At 36.4% G+C, this 20,759-nt stretch overlaps 2 protein-coding genes across 3 annotated transcripts; one reads left to right on the top strand and one right to left on the bottom strand.

Annotated features, from left to right (window-relative positions):
- The first annotated feature begins 1,156 nt into the window (after positions 1-1,156).
- On the top strand, positions 1,157-19,477 carry LOC308701676 (uncharacterized protein). 2 transcript variants are annotated; one of them, XM_081384058.1, is made up of 7 exons: positions 1,157-1,251; positions 12,208-12,537; positions 12,628-12,954; positions 13,603-13,731; positions 14,250-14,552; positions 14,810-15,100; positions 16,376-19,477. In XM_081384058.1, exons 1-7 carry the CDS (start codon positions 1,233-1,235, stop codon positions 16,450-16,452), a joined length of 1,476 nt encoding a protein of 491 aa, XP_081240184.1. In that variant the 5' UTR covers positions 1,157-1,232; the 3' UTR covers positions 16,453-19,477. The 2 variants fall into 2 exon arrangements, with proteins under 2 accessions (XP_081240184.1, XP_081240183.1); XM_081384057.1 differs by lacking the exon at positions 1,157-1,251 and adding an exon at positions 9,725-10,101.
- LOC308701996 (uncharacterized protein) lies at positions 5,832-7,877 on the bottom strand. The gene is made up of 2 exons (XM_081384545.1): positions 7,586-7,877; positions 5,832-7,264 (listed from the first exon to the last, which is right to left on the bottom strand). Exons 1-2 carry the CDS (start codon positions 7,713-7,715, stop codon positions 6,003-6,005), a joined length of 1,392 nt encoding a protein of 463 aa, XP_081240671.1. The 5' UTR covers positions 7,716-7,877; the 3' UTR covers positions 5,832-6,002.
- Positions 19,478-20,759: the final 1,282 nt, after the last annotated feature.

Here is a 20,759-nt window from a genome sequence, read left to right as displayed (position 1 = left end):
CATAAAACTTAATAAACTAACATAAATTATAGAAATTAAGTGTGAGCTAAGTTAATTATAGATTGTGGGCTCCCACCAGAAACATAAATCAGCGCCAATACAGATTGTTTTAAAGCAGCTTTACAGTGATAAAAGGAAAAGTATGAATTTCAGCTGTTGTTCTGAAGTCACGTTCAGTGTTGATGCAAAGTTGGTTGATAGCATAACTGCAATATAGCCTAGTTAACAATTACTTGTTTTCATAGGATATATGATGTATTTTTATATTATTAATAAAACCATATCAGTTTGATATAATTTTAAACATGTTTCTTATACTGAAAATGTTACATTTTGTGCTTGCTTTGTTTTTGGTTATTGTTGTCTTAATTGCAACAATTAAGGCAGTCAGTATCATAAACTGTGAATGTAATGAATATTGAAAAAATAAACATTTTAAAATATTACAATGAAATAAAAATTGGTTAGTGTAAATTATGCCATAATGGTCAACTCACCATAGACTGTAACATTTAAACTCTTGTATTTGGTCTCTCGGCTGATAATTGTTACCTTATAAAGTCTTAGAGTGATCTCTGATCTTTCATCAGCACTATCATAGGTTGAGATTGTTTGTGTGAGTCTGTTGAATTCAGCGATTCTTGTGCTCCCAAACATTCACTGTATCAACACATATTTCTGTACTTCAGTAACATCAGAGTGACAGAATCTCCCTCCATCACTGACACTGACTTCACTTCATGTGTCACATCTATAGAACAAATACATGTTTTTTTTTTTTTTTACTAAGATCATTATGTTGATTAGTAATGACCACAATACAATTTAAATCTGTATTATGCAGATGTTTTCCTATATAGCGTGAATGCCAAATGATTTCCAGTACGTAAAATCAAAACTTTAAATTAAGATCTTAAAGGGGACATATCATGCTAAATGCACTTTTTTAGCCCTTAAATGCATTTTGTTGTATATTTGGAGTGTTTAGAAGTACAGAAAAGTTGAAATTATTCTCTTCAGGTGCTTCGTTGATATCTTTATATTCTGTTTTGGTCATATATTTTTCAACCTGTTCCGATTTTTCTGTTATCTATGACGTTTTTGGAACTATTGCGTTCATGTCACAGTATTTGCAGCGGAACTGCCAAATAAGGATATTGACTTCCGGCCCAACACTTCGAGCCATCCGCCATTATTATTTCTCGCTGCAATTTTGTAGTCCAAGATAAAGGATGCAGAAGTTACGAGAGGGTAAGTTAAAATGATCGGTTGTTGGATGTAGTAACCCACACGCTTCATTACACCGTCTAATGTAGATGAACTGCCGCGCATGTGACAGGACGCATGTTTAACTGAAAGAACGAGCAGAGAGAGAGAGAGAGACCCGCTCACTCTCTCTCTTCAGAGCCAGGCGAAAGTGTAAACAAGACATCATCGTCTCCAAACTAGACGCTGTCTTGCTCTCTCTCCCTCGCACATATTAATCAAAATAAATCGACACGGTGGTAAAAGGTCAGAAGAACAAAGTTTCATGTGTAAATACAGTAACATACCATTGCGATACATCCGAAGACGTTGTTCTACACAGTGGCGTAACTTTGTTTTAAAAAGTGGGTGGGACGGTTTTTTTTTTTTTAACGGGGGGGGGGGGGGGTTATGAATGCTGAATCATAAATCGATGTATGTACAATAACATTACGATGTCCAGCAATCGATTGAAATAGTGCATGGGTTTAATTTGTCGTTTAATGAGGTTTGATATGTTGGTGTGAGTAAATCCATAATATTAATGTGTATATTGAAATGGTCCAGTGGTAGAATTTTTGCCAAGCGTGTCAGAGGTTGTGGGTTCTAATCCACACTCGTATAGGTTTTTTTTTTCTCTTCTCATTAAAACCGATTATGTTTATCAGTGGTTGTATATCAGGCAAGCATACGTTTGTATGCATTTTGTTTGGTAATTTCACCGGAACGAATAGAGATCTCCACAACGGATTGAAGCGCGCGTCCGAGTGAAGACTGTGCGCGAGCCACAAGAGAACACAGTATCCGCGCCACTGATCGCAGCGGCAACGAGCACTGTCTTTGACCACTTGATTTCAAAAACAACACATTTCAGCGGTAGATCGCCTCTTACAAACGAACTAAATGAATGCTCTGCTAGTTAACTGGAGATGTTTTATTTATTTGTATTGGTACATTCGTGCCGCGAGATGTTTCAAAAGTGGTGGGGAAAATATCGACCTTAGCAAAAAGTGGTGGGGACATGTCCCACCCGTCCCACCCGCAAATTACGCCTATGGTTCTACAGGTTCGTCGTCTTCATTTTCTTCTCGCTCCGGCTCCGACTCTGGCTCGAACATGTAAGGCTGACTGGACAAGTCTTCTGTTGTTGACATTTTGTTAATAGCGTGTGAATAAAAAGTTTCTTGCCGCTAGATAATCCTATCTCTGCTATCAGACTACAAAAATGGCCGAACAGGGTGGAGTTGAACCTCTGCAACCTGGAGAGGGGGCGGGGTATGAAGTGTCTCAATATTATTTAAAGAGACCGCACCAAAACGAGTTGCTCTAAGAAGCACATCAGAAAAGGGGTAGAAAAGGGAGATGGTCCTCACTGCAGAGCATAAAATCCGGGGGGAGGAGTCAGATAAAATCCAACTCCTCCCACCTTACATACCTAAACCTACCAATCTCCACCCCCTGATCCCTAAACCCACCCCTAAACCTACCCATCTCCACCCCTAAACCTACCAATCTCCACCCCTTATATAAGATCCGACTCCTCCCCTCGGATCTTGTGTACTGCATTGAGGTGCTACTGAGAAAAGGGGCCTGTGGAGCTATAATAATGAGGAATTCAGACCCAAGCATTGCAGTTCCGCTTTATATAGACTACAAATGTATGATTTATATGTAAAAAGGAACAATTTAAAAGCATGATATGTCTCCTTTAAAGGTCCCATTGCATGGATTATTTTATTATTTTAGAATGTTTCCTGGGGTGCCCTTATAATGTTAGTATGTTTTTTAGATCAAAAGTTATAATATTTGAACACTCTGTTTGAAAGGGCGTGTCTGCTGTAAGACTTCAGTGTAAACACCCACTGCTGTGATTGGCTGCTGTGAGACTTCAGTGTAAATGCCCACTGCTGTGATTGGCTTACATGCTTGCATATTAAATATTTAGCATTACATGTGGAACTCTCTCGAATACTTTTACTATTACAGCTATTTTACGCTTTTTACTATTACAGCTATCGGGATTAACGAATCGTGAGAAGTTTAAGTATTTAGATCTATTCTCATCACATAAAAGGTTGCAGTGATGAGCATTGAGCAGATGACAGCCTGTTTCTCGTGTGAATAAAGATCTTATCATTGCAACACAGTTTCTGCACTCTCACTTATGATTTGTACAGTAAGAGCTTTGTTGTGCAGCGTAACAGCGTCATTGATTTCATAACAAGTTTTGGCAAGTGTCCAGATAAACTCACGCTGTGTGATTGACAGCTTGGGCGATTGGAAAGGGATTGTTCTTTGATCGCTTTCTGTATATTAATCACAGTTTAAGTAAGATTATTTTCATCCTACTAAGAGAAACGACGTGAAGTTGATCATTTAGTCACTGGCTTGATTTACTGATGCATAAACAGTATTGAACGACTTTGAGAGAAAAATTATCTGTCTGAACTTGAACAATTACACATCAGAAATTCATATAACCCACTGGTTCTTCAGAGGCTCGGATGAAGGAACTTAAAAAAATACTTTTGTGTTCATTTGTACATCCAAACACTGAGCAACTGCCAATTTTTCGTTTGTTTGCAAGCCATGGTTAGCCTGGGAAAACCCAGACAACTTCCTGCAAATTTAGATTTGCTCTGCAAGTAAGTCTGGCAAAGAGCTCATTCAAGTCCATTTCCCCATGCTGAGAAATCAAGGCACCAATCAGAAACGTTGAGGCGGGCTTTACACATGACGATCGCTCTGATTGGTTTTAGGTCTAGCCTATCCAGAGGCATTTGAGCGACGTCCACTCCGACGTCCGTTGGTGAAGCACACCAACTTTTAAATGCATTATTATATTCAAATTGCAAACACATGAGGACAGTCTTCATGAAAGACCCACTGGCAGATGAACGTGCTACTACATTTCTCTCCGAAATGGTAGGAAATTAAATTAGATTTAGTAGAGGATTTTAACTGTGACAAGATGATTGACAGGGCAGTTTACATGACGGGATGCACACGACATATCCGTCCGATAAAGATGACTAAGTAGTATGTCCCAAAGTTGCCTACTTTTTTGCTACACATTCAAAAGTAAATACATTTTCTTCACAAAAAGAGTACATATGGCATAGTGTAACCATAGACTGTAAAAAAATAGAGTGTAACATTGGGATGGCTTTACACATGACGACCTCTGATTGGTTTTAGGAGTTTTAGGTCTATCCAATTGTGCCCAGAGGCATTTGAGCGACGTCCGTTGGTGACGCCCCTTTGGAAATGAGTTATTAAAGGAGCTTTGCCAGACCATATCTCAGTTACTACTGAGAATGGTCTGGTTTTAACCAGGCTAAGCCATGGTGTCTCTCGAGGAAAAAACAATATCACGCTCGCGCAGCTCATTTTCTCATGGGTGGGCCAAATTCTTTTTGCGGGCAAAGAAGAGAAAGGGGAGGTGACCTTTCTCCTTATGACGACATAAGGGGAAGATTTCTAGATTCGGCCGTCTGAGCTTTCATTTTCTCAAAAATACCCAGGGCTTGGTTTACACACATCAAAACGTCTAGCCACTGGGGGAACATAGGCAGGCTAGGGAAACTCATATTAAGGTTAAAAAACCTCATAAAGTGAAGTTTTCATAAAATGGGACCTTTATAAGAGATGAATAACAATGAAAGTTCAAGAGTTCAGTGTCAGGTGATCTTTCTTCGGTTTCATGCGGAAACAGAAGTGAAACATAATATCTGTGGATTAGGCTGCTTTAACTATACAGTGGACCAGTTATTGTTAGACTAAATAAAACGCCTTTGATTGCTCACTGCTTTTAGATGGGATAAATGCAGAACACAAATTCCTATTCTTTGCCACATGTTAGATCACTTTCACTTTCGCCCCTTCTACCATTGTCAATAAGGGGCGCTGCCATTGTTACACGTTTGTACATGGTCTCAGTTTCTCCAAGTGGTGCATACTCACTGCAAAGTCAAATGATGAGAGTCTTCCTCTCTGGAAACCAAATTATACCTAGCCTAAATAATTTCAATTGATCATCTGTATTAGCAACATTCAGAATCTACACAGCTCTGGAAAAACATAGAGAGGATGTTACTGCTGTCTCTTTTCCAGTTGCTTTTGGACGGTAAGTGGATTTTTGTCTTGGCTGTTGAAATGATTTTTTGGTTTAATTTCAGACATCAGCTGTGCAATAAATGCATTGCCATTATATGAATTCAAATCCCACCCTGCCGTCAACATCTGCTGAAAATGTTTGTAATATGTGTTCATCTTTATCCAGTGTTCACTGCAGCAGGACTCGTTTAAGGTGAAAGTGTTTAACGTGGTTTACTGTACCAAGACTCATGTAGAGTGTGCCTGTAATAAGACTTTTGATTATACAGTGGAGAGTTGTTGTTGTTTATTTGCATTATGATTTACAGGATGGAAGAGTGTGTATAGATACTTTTTTATACATTATATATGTCACATATATATCTTATGTATATAATATATAATTTATAAATAATTAGGTTACTATATTATATCAATATAGATATTATTTTTAGTGATTGAGACAAGAGGAAACTTTGGAATAATGTCACGGAGTGCATTCATGAAATTGTGTGAACAACACATCCGTATAGAAACGAACATGTGCACTTTGGTCAGAGCGATTAGGGTGTTTACATGCCTGTTTATTGCAACAACAACAAAAAACATAGTTTAATGCAATTATGGTTACTTATGAGAGTAATTGAATAGTTTTATCTGCACTAATTTATCTGAATTTTTTTACTGCACTGATTACAGTTAAATGTTTTTTCTCCAGAATGATAACGCTTATGTACTTGAAATGAACATGCAAATCTGAAACTCTTCCCACACTGATCACATGCGTGCTGCTTCACTCCTGTGTGGATTTTTATGTGATCCTTAAGGTGTCCTTTTCTCGAGAAACTCTTTCCACACTGATCACATGTGTGCGGCTTCTCTCCGATGTGGATTTTCATATGATCCTTAAGGACTCCTTTTAGTGTGAAACTCTTCCCACACTGATCACATGTGTGTGGCTTCTCTCCGGTGTGGATTTTCATGTGATACATAAGCTTTGATATAACTGTGAAACTCTTCCCGCATTGTTCACATTTGTGTGGCTTCTCTCCAGTGTGGATTTTCTTGTGTCTATTTAGGAGATATGTTAGAGCAAAACTTTTCCCGCATTGATCACATGTGTGCGGCTTCTCTCCACTATGAACTTTCATGTGGTCTTGAAGACTTTGCTTATATATGAAACTCTTCCCACACTGATCACATTTAAAAGGCTTCTCTCCAGAGTGGATTTTCATGTGAATATTAAGGTTTCCTTTTAGTGTGAAACTCTTCCCACACTGATCACATGTGTGCGGCTTCTCTCCAGTGTGGATTTTCATATGATACATAAGCTTTGATATAATTGTGAAACTCTTCCCGCATTGATCACATTTGTGTGGCTTCTCTCCCATGTGGATTTCAATGTGTCTCTTAAGCTGTTCTTTTTGTGTAAAACTCTTCCCGCATTGATCACATGTGTGCGGCTTCTCTCCAGAGTGGATATTCATGTGAAACTTAAGGTATCCTTGTGAAAAACTCTTCCCACACAGATCACATGTGTGCGGCTTCTCTCCGGTGTGGATTTTCATGTGATTATTAAGGGTTCCTTTTAATGTGAAACTCTTCCCACACTGATCACATGTGTGCGGCTTCTCTCCGGTGTGGATTTTCATGTGAAACTTAAGGTATCCTTGTGAAAAACTCTTCCCGCACTGATCACATGTGTGCGGCTTCTCTTCACCATGAACTGTCATGTGATCTTTAAGACTTTGCTTGTGTGGGAATATTTTTCCACACTGAGAGCAAGTGAAATTGTTGATGGCTCTTCTCAGTACAAGTTTACTTCTGGTCTGTGAGCAACTCAAAGATTTTTCTTCAGTTTTGACACGATGTTCCTCCTCCGCTTCATCCAGTTCTTCACTCTCCTTAATGTCTACTGTCAGGTCTAAAATGAAAGTTAAAAAGTTTTAAAAAGTGTGGTTAGGCATGGTAGTAACCTCATGTTGTTTAAAGCATTTATGTTTTCTTTTTTAACGTCTCAATGTTATATTTAGGGATTTTTCAAACACAGAAAAAAATCTTTAGTGTTCTGCAGAAGAAGAAATTCATCCAGATTTTTAAAGTTAAGAGTGAGTAAATTATATCAGAATTTATACCTGTTTGATGAATGGATATGTTGACTGGATGACCATTAAAAGACTGCTAAAGTTTTATAACTTTAATGTTTCACAGCATCATTAATGAAGAATCAAGAATAAACACCAACCTATCTGTTCTTCAGTCTCTTCAAGCTTCACTCTGAGGAGTTCTTGATCAGGATCACTCCTGTTCTCACTGTATTCTTCAATAAGCTCCATTTTTACAGGTTTCTGTTCTTCCTGCTGGTCTGAATGCATCTCTTCACTTGTAAATAGAGAACGTTTAAAAAACTGATTCGTGAAGGTTCAAATACTTTGCAAATCTTTTGTTTTGAATCAGCTGTTGTTCAGAGCGTCTCCTCTTCTTCTTTTTTGCCGGTTTGTGAAACCAACTTAAAGAGTGCCGTTCCGCCACCCACTGGTCTGGAGTGTGAAGAGCACATACAGCTTAATGAGGGGATAATGAAGAGAGAAAAAGTGAGAGAGAAAATGAGAAAACAGATCAAATGCTTTTATTTACTCCTGGTTGTCTTTTAATTCCATTAGACCTCATTTTTGGTATAGCAGAAGTCTTTCTCTTTCACATGCATTTTAGAAGCTTTATATTGGTTGTCCACATTTGTCACAGTTATTTTTTTGTTTTATTTTTTGTTTGTTTCAAAAGATTTACATAAGTCATTTATAAAAAAAAAGAAGCATAATTCCAAATAGTCATTTTAAGTATAAAAAAGCACATAAAAAAACTAGGGCTGTCAAAAGATTAATCGCGATTAATCGCATCCAAAATAAAAGTTTGTGTTTACATAATATATGTGTGTGTACTCTGTATAATTATTTTGTATATATAAATACACACACATGCATGAATATATTTAAGAAATATTTGCATACATATACTGTATATATTTATATATAATTTATATTATATATAAATATAATTTTTTTATATATAAATTACACATTTTTCTTAAATATATACAAGCATGTGTGTGTATTTATATATACAAATTTAATTATACACAGTACACACACATATAGGAAACACAAACTTTTATTTTGGATGCGATTAAAGGAGAACTCCGGTCAATTTTAACATTGAGCTCATTTTTTTGAACATTTGGAGTGCTGTCAGTACAGAGAACAATGACAAAAATCGGTGTTGCCTACACCGAGTTATACTATTTTTAAAATTTGCACCCTGTTGACTTCAATGGGGCAAGTACTAAACCTGCTTTTAGCCTCTTAACATCCTTGATGTGTCATTGCAAGTGCACAGAAAATGTGAGTGATTCCTTCTGAGTGAACACGAGTGAGTCTGACTGCAGTAGATGTGAAAGAAATGTATAAAAATGATGTTATTTAAGCCAGCGCAAATACCTTTGTTTACATCCTGTTTTTCGGTTGAAGTCCAAAGTAGTCAATTGCCGAGTTCACGCGTGTGATCATAGGTATTAAACCTATGCGTGTGAACTCTGCAATCGACTACTTTGGACTTCAACCGAAAAACAGGATGTAAACAAAGGTATTTGCGCTGGCTTAAATAACACCGATTTTTGTCATTGTTCTCTGTATTGACAGCACTCCAAATGTACAAAAAAATGAGCTCAATGTTAAAATTGACCGGAGTTCTCCTTTAATCGTGATTAATCTTTTGACAGCCCTAAAAAAAACATTTCTATCTTAGACTTCAGTTTTTTATTAATATAGGTTTCTATCTTTTTCCAGAACATTCACTGTGAAAAGTTTAGACATTTTAATGAAACATTTATAGAGGCCTACATGATTTGTGTTAAATGCAAAACAGACCATACAACAACAAAACAAACAAATATTTCTGTACATCAGATATTATGTTTCATAATATACAGAAATAAAGTACAGAAACACAAAAGTACAGGAAATTTCCAGAAATATTTGTTGATGCAGTGAATGTTTGGGAGCAAAAGAATAGCTGAATTCAACAGACTCACACAAACCATTGTTGAAACCACTGTCAAAGGCGTTTTATTTAACAATGATTGTTAGACTACATAAAACGCCTTTGATTGCTCACTGCTTTTAGATGGGATAAATGCAGAGCACAAATTCCTACTTGGCCACATGTCAGATCACTTTCACTTTAGCCTCTTCTGCCATGCCATAGGCTTGTTTGACTTGAACCAGTGCAGCGACCGATTGGTTTATGACATCAAAGTACCGCGAGAGCGATTCAAAAGCAAGCAGCGGTCTGCTCTCTGTTCGCTCTCGCGATAGGCTACTTTGATTTCATTCACCGATCGGTCTGTGCAGCGCCGGTTCAAGTCGAACACGCTGTGTCAATAAGGGGCTGGGATAGCCTATTGTTACACGTGTTTACACGGTCTCAATTTCTCCAAGTGGTGCATACTCACTGCTTATCAAACAACTTCCAGCTCCTCCTCTAGAGATAGAGTTGTGGGTAGGGTTAGTGTGTGTGTATTTGAAGCTGTACACTTGGGTGCAGCTCATGCATGATGAGCGCAGTGGATATTAAGATGAACCGAATTATATCTAGACTAAATAATCTCCATTGATCACCTGTATTAGCAACATTCAGAATATACACAGCTCTACAAAAACATAGAGAGGATGTTACTGCTGTCTCTTTCCTTGTTGCTTTTGGGTGGTAAGTGGATTTCTGTCTTGGCTGTTGAAATGATTTTTTTGGTTTCATTTTAGACATCCGCTGCAAATGCATTGCCGTTATGCGCATTCATATAACACTTCAATCAGTCGCGTCAACATCTGCTGAAAATGTTTGTAATATATGTGTTCATCTTTATCCTGTGTTCACTGCAGCAGGACTCAGTAGAAAACGTTGAAAGTGGAAGTGTTTAACGTGGTTTACCAACCCAAGTGGTTTAATGTAGAATGTGCCTGTATTAAGACTTTTGATTATGCAGTGGAGAGGTGTTGTTGTTTATTTGCATTATGACTTACAGTACATGCTGGAAGAGTGTGTATAGATAATTTTGAGATATATTTGACTTTCTGCGGACTGACTTAAGTACATCATACTGTAGATATAATATGTATATCATATATAATTATATACAATTTTCTTTTCGTTTGCACTGTTCTTACAGCAAAACTCAGCAAGGCCACATGTGTAATTCTTAAAGTGAACTTTTTGCTTGTGGTCCATTGTTCCATTGGTCCAACAGATCCACTGTTTTGCACTTCAGCCTTAAACTTGAAAACGTGACGTGTGTGTTGCACCTCAAGCCTGTTTTATCCACCTCTTTCATGTAACTTCCGTTAAACTGTAAACAAACAGTTCATCCATCTATTAATGAAATAATACTCTTTAAAAAAAATTGGGTACAAAGAGATGACATTATTCTACCCTTCAACCATCGAACATTAAAAGAAAATTTAAAACTAGAATTTCAAAATATAAACTTGCAATTGTGGAAATTATATCAGAATTATACAGTTTTTCTCGATGGCTAACACACTATAACTAATTCATTTGGCACAATTTCCCAAACCATTTTTTTTTCTCAAAATTCTCAAAACAAAGACACGTTTCTCAAAACGAAACACATTTCACTATTCTGTGTCCAGTAAACTGTAGCATGTACACTCTCAAATTCGTGATTGTCAAATTTATTTGTAGCAAGTGTGTTCTGTATTTTTGCAGAACTGAGAGATGACTGCCTAAGAAAGGTACAGAAAGTCTTTTTTCAGAAGACCAGGAAACGCCTATTACTGAAGGTGCAGAGGATGGCGAATTTATTTCTTTATTTTTGTATTACTGTGATTTACAGTATTCTGTTGCATACACCATTCTTTGGTTTGTGAACTTTTCTTCTCTTGTAAGATCAAGTACTTCCATCTATTTTCATCTACTATAAGATCACATTACTGAAGTGAAATGAAAATATTTTTTATAAAGCTCATTGTTGCATTTAACGCTGCCTGCAATCTTTCATTTCTGTTACTGTAATTGACACTGAGCTGCCAAATTATTCTTGAATCCCAATAAGAGGTATTTTTGTTACAGTGGTGTGAATTGATCTCACTAGTGTTCATTGGGCAGGAAGTAGTCTGTGTATTTGCAGGTTTTGTGTAACCTGAGGACAAAGTTTGATTTTGACAGAAGTAAATAAGTTTTTGACTGAAATATTTGATTTTGACTTGGAAGTTTGAGGTTTGTACAAGCCGGTATGTATTTACGAAATTGTTTATATAGTTGTGAGAAAATGGTGATCTGATTCATGAATTGTGTGTTAGCAATCGAGAAAAACTTACGACAAACTTCTGACTTTTTTACTCATAACAAAGTTAAAATAAAACAAAATTATTACATTTTATTTATTCTGTGGCCCAAACAAGCTTTCAGAGATTTCCTAAACTACATTACTGTTTAAGTTAACATGCTTTTTTTTTTTTTTCAGACAGTTGATGAGAGAAGTGAAATAAGAGATTTGCAAATAATTTACACAATGTTTACATCTGTGCTGTTAATGAAAACAGTACAGTCATGTCAAAGGTTACAGTAATCTTCAGCTAACGTGAAGTAACTGTTTTGGACCACAATTTCTGCCATATTGAAGAACTCATGGTTACATTAATTAAAACTATTTAATTTTCATTTTTTTTCATTTACATTCTGAACAGTAATGCTGTATCTGTCTCAGACAGTGTTCGTTTGAATCGTCTGAAACTGAGGTTACTAGTGTGTTTTCAGATTTAACTATATCTATAACTGATCATTTATGTTCTGCAGGAGTGGTTGGTGCAGAAACAGATGAGACAATGATGGTGATGGAGGGAGATTCTGTTACTCTACACACAAATCTTACTGAAGTACTGAACGATGATACCATACTGTGGCTGTTTGGACCTAAACAATCCGTCATATCTCAAATAACGAGAAAGGGCGACTTGAACTCAATTTATTTCACAGACGATGTGAGATTCAGAGGCAGATTACAGGTGGATCAAAACACTGGATCTCTCACCATCAGAAACACCAGAATCAGACATTCAGGACAATATAAACTCTCTATCTCTAGAAAAAAGACTACGATAAAGATATTTAATGTTACTGTTTTTGGTGAGTATCTCGTGAGTATCTTTTCTATATAATGCAACACTACAAACGGTAAAAGCAGTAATATAATATTCCAGCTCTGATTTTTCCCAGATGTGGTTGGTGAAACTGATGGAGTGAAGTCAGTGTCAGTGATGGAGGGAGAGTCTGTGACTCTAAACACTGATGTTTCTGAAGTACAGAGAGAGGATCTGATCGTCTGGAGGTTTGGAGATGAAGGAATTCTCCTGGCTAAAATTGATGTAGAAACTAACAAGACCTCACTAAACAATGCTGATGAGAGATTCAGAGACCGACTGAAGCTGGATCCACAAACTAGATCTCTGACCATCACAAACACCAGAACCGAACACAGTGGACTTTATGAACTACAGATCATAGGCCGTGAGAGCTCACAGCGATTCCTTCTTTCTGTCAATGGTGAGTCTATAAAACAAGTCTTTCAAAGTATTCACAGACTTTAGTTTGGTCAGCACTTAGATACTTGGACCAATTAGGATTTGTTGGTGTTTTCATAGTTGAAATAAAGCTGAAATAAAATAAATTGTATATTTGTATGGAAAATAAATAGAAAAAACTAAATTGGTGTACAAACAATATTCATTTCACTCAGTAAATTTCACAAACTTACAAAATACGGCAAGTATCACATCTAATCATACATGAAATTTGGAAAAACTTAAAGAGTACTCCATTAATCTTTGTTTTATTTACAACTTTTACAATAGTGTATCTGAAATAAGTTTAAGATTAAGTCTTAAAATGACTAATCTGAAATTAAAATAATTCATAGCTACTGTACATATACAAAAACTAATGAAACTTACAAAAGTGCATAACAAAATTACTTATAATTAATAATAATAATAAAAATTATTAGCAAATTAAAAATAAAAGCGAATTTAAAATATTAATAAATACTAATAGTAGTTTTATTAGTGAATAAAACTACAAATACTAAAAATCGCATAGGTCCATTTCACTGTAGTGACCAAAGGACCACATTTAAGCCTATTTATGAACTTTTATGAACAGTGTTTTTAGATCACATTCACTGTCTGTCTTTAGCTGTTCCGGATCCGGGTCTGTCTCCAGGTGCTATAGCAGGGATTGTGGTTGTTGCTGCTCTGCTTGTGGCTGCAGTTTTATCCTCTGTTGTGATTTACTATCGCTGCAAGATCTCTGGGCTAGAAGTGGGTGAGTAGTACAGCTGATGTGGAAAAATGAAAAGAGTGTATGATTTTTTCATAAGTGTTTTTAGTTGGTTCTAAATTTGTTAGTAAATTTTATTGGTAAATCAAAATTTCTGCATGAAAATTTACACACTTTTTGAATTTATATACAAATATTTGTTTTATCGTACCATCCTGATTCTGAGTGAATAAATTCATTTGCAATACAAATAATGACAGATTTCCCACAATGACTCACAACATGTCTTCGTACAGTTTGTATTTAAATAATTTCATAACATTACTTGTGTAATTGCAATTTTTGTATAAATGCATTCATATTTGATTTCCAAACATTTTAAGGCTTTTAATAATTTAATATGATTCTCAACAAAAAACATACTTGCCCAATTTTTTGATTTATAAAAAAATTCCAAAAATTTATATTTTTGAATATTATTATTACACATGTATACACATGTATGTACACAGTATAAATGTATCTTTTGTCACAAAGTGAAAATGCATAATCTCTTTTTATAGTGAACAAAGTGTCCGTGGCAGATGGAGATTCTGCCATTTTAGAGACTGGAACTGTCTTACAGAAGGATGATAAGATAAAGTGGTGGTATCTACATGACAACGATCTCATTGCTCAAATCAATGGAGGGACCAAAGAGACATATGATGGTTTGGAAAAAAGATTCAGAAGCAAACTGGTGCTGAATCATAATGGATCTCTCACCATCAATAACACCATGCCTATTCACTCTGGACTCTATATACTAGAAATCAGTAGCAAAACCAGAAGAACCATCAAGAAGAGATTTATTCTTACTGTCGAAAGTGAGTAGATCAATGATCCTGCACTGTGTGCACATATTAGATACTTTCAATATAAGACAAAATGCAGTGAAACTTGAATTACTTTTAGATTTTTTTAGGCTGACTAAACATTAGTTGACTATGTGCCTTTGTCTAATTAGGTTATCTAACACATCTATTTGTCAATTTGTAAACAAAATGTAAGTGCTATTGAAAATGCAAACTTAATTAAGTCACATTTTTCTCTGTTGTATTTCTGTGTGCTGTTTGACATGAAGTGAAGAAAGTGCCAGTGAAGGAGGGAGAAGAATATGTCACTCTGGAAATTAAAACCGAGAAACAGCCAGGTGATCTAATACTGTGGACATTTGGACCTGAAAACTGTCTCGTTGCTAAAGCTGATTCAGCGACTTCTTTTGGTGAGAGATTCGGAGACAGACTGAAGCTGGATCATCAGACTGGATCTCTGACCATCACAAACATCCAAAACAAAGACTCTGGGCATTTTAAACTACAGCTCATCAACAGCGAACATACCACATTCAGGAGATTCAATGTGACTGTCACTGGTGAGAGTAGAATTCTAACAACTATATATTTATTTACACAATACACTGTTAAAAATAAATTCCTTTATTGGCACTGATGGTGCAGAAGTTTTAACATACATGGATTCTTTCCATTGGACGAAAGGTTCTTTATAGGGTAGAAAGGTTCCATGAAATGTCACATTACAGCATTATAAGTTAACCCCAACAGGAACAGTTCATGATCAGTGACCAAGTTTGCCAATCAATAAGAAGACAAAACACCATAAAAGTATTATAATTTAATTGTGCTTAAGTCTTAAAATGCCTTTTGTGAGGAACATAATTTTCCCTTCTAAATCTTCTCCTCCATCAACAACATCTTCTGATGCGAACTAGAAAATTAAAGTCCCAATATTTTTTGTAAATAATTGACTAAGATTTCATATTTTGAATATGAATCAGAATAATTATGAGCTCTTATTGTGTAGATGTAACATAATACAAACTCATTGTAAAAAAAAAAAAAAAAAAAAAAAAAGTTGATTTAACATGGGTGTCTTAAAATTTTGAGTTCATTGAAACTAAAAATTTGAGTTAAAGCAGAACTCGGCAATTCTAGCGATTTCTAGTCACTTCTTCGCTGATTTTCCCTTTTGTTGTCGCATGTTTTCCCCACGAGCTCCCCCTTCAGCTGTGGGGGGGCGTATATTTCACAACACTCACTGTCGTAATAAAACTAACTTGCGGCGGATTCTTCCTCCTCGCTACCGCTGCTCATGTGCGCTTGTTATGATCGGAGAAAGCCAACTGTATCTTGTGGAGCTATGTCTACCAGGTGGGTAATACATCATACATGCGTGTGTGTTTATATCGAATTGCCGTAAAGCAATTTGTGTTTCACGCTCGCTCTCATTCTCGTTCTCGCTTCTCACAAGACTTCCAATTTCTATCTTGCCGGGACGGTAGTCCCCAAGTTGCAAGGTGGTTTTCCGCCTGGGAATGCTGGGGGGAGCGGGGAAAGTCACCAATATCACCAGAACAGGTTGTTTAACCATCCAAATGATTTCTAGACAGTTTTATTAAGTTACCAAGTTCTGCTTTAATACATAAAAAAGTTTAGTTTCAACAATAGAAACTTTATTGTGTTATCGAAACAACATTAATTTTCTTTAGTCATTATGACAAGAAAAACAGTTGTGATAACAAATCATGAAAAAAAAAAAAAAAAAACATTTTTTACAGTGTAAAGATGTACTTGCACAATTGTTTCTTTCTCTCTTCAGTTTCTGTAATTCTCTCTGTATTTTCATTCAGATCCCACGGGAGAACATGATTCATTGACTGCAGAGAAGCTGCTGTTGGACAAAGCCCACCAATGTCAATCACTGTGACATCAACAGCATTTGAGCTCAACAACATTTTTCAGATTTTACGAAAGGGAAAAATGTGTGTTGTTGAGCTAGTAAACTCACCAACATGTAAAACATTTTTAGATGACCAGGGAAACGTGTATGAAACTCTTTAATAATTAAATAGCAACTGTATTCGCATCCCACTTACTTTACAGTTTTTCTATAACTGATTCAGTTGGCTCAACTTCCCAATTAATTAAGTTCTACCAGAAAGTCAGTATCTGCAAACTCAGACATGTGTAAGTACCGATCTTTTATACTATGAGTATTAGATCACGATTGGTTAGATGAGAAGGTAATAAGTGACATAACATTTGAGTCTTCCTGGCAGAATATATGCTAAAGTAATAAAATAACTGGGTTACATAACTGGGTTCGGTTCCCAGGGAAAGCAAGAACTGATAAGGCTGTAAATGTGTACCTTGAAATGTAATGTAAGTCGCTTTGGATAAAAGCGTTTGCCAAATGCATAAATGTAAATGTAAAGCTTTAATTTCTCGAAACAAAGGCGCGTTTCTCAAAATGTTTAACGCATTTCACACACTTTCCAATTTTTTTCAATGTTTTCTGCAAAACCCTACACAAAAATGTCCTCATTTTGCACAGGTTTAACCGTGTTCTCATTCAGGAAACACAAACACATAATACAATTACCTCAAGTGTCACAATGTGAACTCAGATAACACACATGTATCCTGCATGGACTCTTCCTTTCAAAGATCAGGCTGTCCAAAACAGCACGTACAGCACCATTTGTTACAGTACTGTTTTGCATCTTTGTCAGGGTTCCAAAATATTCCAAAATATTTACAAACTTTCATTTAGTCTTTGTTTTTGAGATTTTGAGTGTATTGTCTGAGGGCAAAGTTTGAATTGGGATTCAAAAGTGAGCCGTTTTTACCGTTGGTTGTGAGTTTTTAAAATTGTGTGTGAAGATTAGAGAAAATGTTGAGTTGTTCCCAGAATTGTTTCTAAGCAATTGAGAAAAACTGTATTAACTTGTCAATACTTCTCAAGAGAAATGGAGTGAGCTCTTCCAAACAATCAGACAAAGATCTAAATTATAAGGAAAGATCTTGGAGATTCTCTTGGGGCCATGAAGTTTTCATGAAGGTGACAAAAACACCGTGCACACACATATACCACATCCTGTAATGATGGCATAAAGTATGTTGCATTATGTGTGTGGGCGAACACGGTTTCTGGCAGACAAGAGCATTGTTGTGTATAACTACTAAATATTAAGACAGTTAGGATTGAAAAGTCTAGAAAGATAGAAATCTGATAGAATGTGAAATAAAAAAATGTGTATTGCTAAATGCCCTTTAATGCAAGCAAGAAATGTATTGACGCATGGCAAATAAAGCAATTGACACATGTAACATTTAACACAAGGAGGAAATACGTTAACGCAAGTAGACGTGACGTGCACAAATGTAGTTAATATGCAATTATAAAAATGGGGGGGGGGGGAGAGAGAGAGAGAGAGAGAGAGAAAGAGCAGCTGTACAAGCAACAGCAAGCGGAAGCCAGCTATAAAACCAAAACATCAGAAGATCAAACAAGGCATCTGACATTCTTAGCAGGGTTCCCACGGGTCCTTGAAATCCTTGAAAGTTTGTGAATCAAAAAAAAAAAAATTCAAGGCCCTGGAAAGTTTTGGAAAATAAAAAGTTTTGGTCCTTGAAAGTGCTTTAATTTATTCTGAGCAAGAAGTTTTCTGGGAAAAATTCCATATTATTCCCTCCGGTCGGATAAAAGTATTATTTCGCCAACACTTCGTGGCCTATGAATACTAGCTTGTTTGATTTACGTTAGTTACGCGCATTTACGTGTTACGTTAAGTGCTTTCCGCGTGAGGAACTTTGTACGTTGCCATGACGTTCACGCGCACACGAAACTGCTATGATGGAACCTCAACATTTGTTGTTGAACACAACATGTGTCCCACATTGAGGGTATTGGACCTGGAAAGTCCTTGAAAGGTTCTTGAATTTGAAGTTAAGTAAGGTGTGGGAGCCCTGTCTTAGAGAAGAACACATGTGACCCTGGATCACAAAACCAGTCACAAGTCGCACGTTGTGGTAATAGCCAACAATACATTGTATGGGTAAAAATTATTAATTTTTCTTTTATGCCAAAAATCATTAGGATATTAAGTAAAGATCATGTTCCATGAAGATATTTTGTAAATTTTCTACCGTAAATATATAAAAGTAAAACATTTCTTTTTGTCAGTGAATGCAGCACAATTGCGAACATAAATGGACAACTTTCTTATGGGCAATTTTCTTAATATTAAAATATATTGCACCCTCAGATTCCAGTTATATCTCGGCCAAATATTGTCCTATCCTATCCATACATCAATGGAAACCTTATTTATTCAGCTTTCAGATGATATATAAATCTCAATTTAAAAAAATGGCCCATGGTTTTGTGGTACAGGGTCACATTTACTGAACAGAGACTGGGTAAGCCTTAAACTGTATGTGTATTCTGGCCCATGGAACTTTCAGCTTAGCCGGCATAGAGTGGTGTAGCGTTGTTGTCCCAGTCTGTTTGTTGTAGTGTAAGAATACATTTGTGCACTCTAAAAAATCTTGGGTTATTTTTCTACCCAAATCCTGGGTTGAGCCTTTTGGGAAAATTTTTTGGGATATTTTTTCAGTGTTTCGGTAGTTTTTGTGTTACCCAGCTCCTGAGTCTGACATAACAACCCAATGTTTGGGTAGTTTTTTTGATATACCCAGATCTGAGGCAGACGTAACAAACCAGGGATTGAGTTATTTATCGCATGCTTTTTGTGACCTCTTCTGGAGAGAGGAGTGCATTCCGTCAAATTGGTTTGGTCTTTGGTAAAATACAGGTTTGTGTACATTTTATATTATGTATTAATATTTGTTAAATGAGCTTAAATGTATATGCAATATGTATTCAAAACTATATAAAGTATGCTACACTGTTAAATATGATCGAAAATAAAGGAATTATCATGCAAACCAGTGGTTGTGTGGAGTAGCTTATTTAAAAAAAAAAAAAAAAGTTTGGAAGATTAAGTTAATCCATAAACAGTAAATGATATATCAATAAATAAATTAAAAGTTAATTAAAAAGAACCTAACATGTGTTCTGTCCTTTATTTACCCAGCCCTTGGGTTGAAATCATCCCCAATTGGGTTGTTTTTAACCCAGTGTTTTTTAGAGTGTGGTATCGTGAGCTGACTGTCTGAGGAAGACAATTTTCTATACATATCCCAACAGACTATAACAAAGTCGGTCAAGTTTGCCAACCAGTTGCATCAGTGTGGCCCTTGGAGTGCAACAGGCATAGCTGTCCTCTGAGGGGGAAGATCCAGCTGTGATGCACTAATCGAAAGGCTTACCCACACCACCCAGGCTTGGTTGTTACCTGGTCCGTATGCCTACGGAGGTACGGTAGAGGTCAGAGTAGAGACGAGATATTATAATAAAAGAAGAGAATATTATACAATACCTGACTCCTCCTGAATCCATAAGGTAGATCTTTTACAGGAGTTGAGTAACATAAATAGCGGTAGTGGCTCATGACCAAAATAGAGTTAAGTGGTCACGGCAGAAACCACCCAGGGTTGTGATGTGGCACATATTTTGACAATGAAGACAGAGATGTGTTAAACTGAGATACTTGTACAAACACCTATCCCACAAGCCATTTACTTCTTGTAGACGGTGGGCCGAGGGAAGATTTCATGTTTTCTATTGGTGTAAAAATCCTTTTAATGTAAAAGGGAAGGGAATGTAATGGGAAGCTCAAACAGATAAAAATGGCACTGAACTGGAAGAACATATGAAGGAAAATTTCTTTAGTATGCTTAAACGATATAGGAGTGGAACAAGGTATAAGTGATCTAACGAAGTTGTATAGATTTAACAATAGTTTCAGCAATAACAGCTGTAAAATGTCAATGGGAAGGGAAATACTAGATCAGTGAACCATTTGGAGCGATCATTATCCAAAATTCATGGTAGGATTAGCAGTGTAAAGGAGTGTGGTAGCAAAAAGATTACGTATGTAACTCCTGTTCACGGAGTAGAGAACAAGACGCCGTGTCATGATGTATAAACACAGACAGTCTATCTAGGGGGGAAATCTGCCGAAATTGTGTCAGGGTTGCAGGCGGGATGCATTTAGCTTTCGAGTGTGTGCTTACTCTTTGCTTTCGAATTCGCAGCCCACGAATGCCCTTCTGTAAAGATGTAAACAACTGAGACCACAGCAAGTTTCACTTCCACTCGCAAACTTA

This window comes from Scardinius erythrophthalmus (assembly GCF_964197995.2).
Source record: "Scardinius erythrophthalmus genome assembly, chromosome: 14".
NCBI lineage: Eukaryota > Metazoa > Chordata > Actinopteri > Cypriniformes > Leuciscidae > Scardinius > Scardinius erythrophthalmus.
Note: the sequence above shows the minus strand (reverse complement) of the source record. Positions and strands in the feature narration are given on the sequence as shown.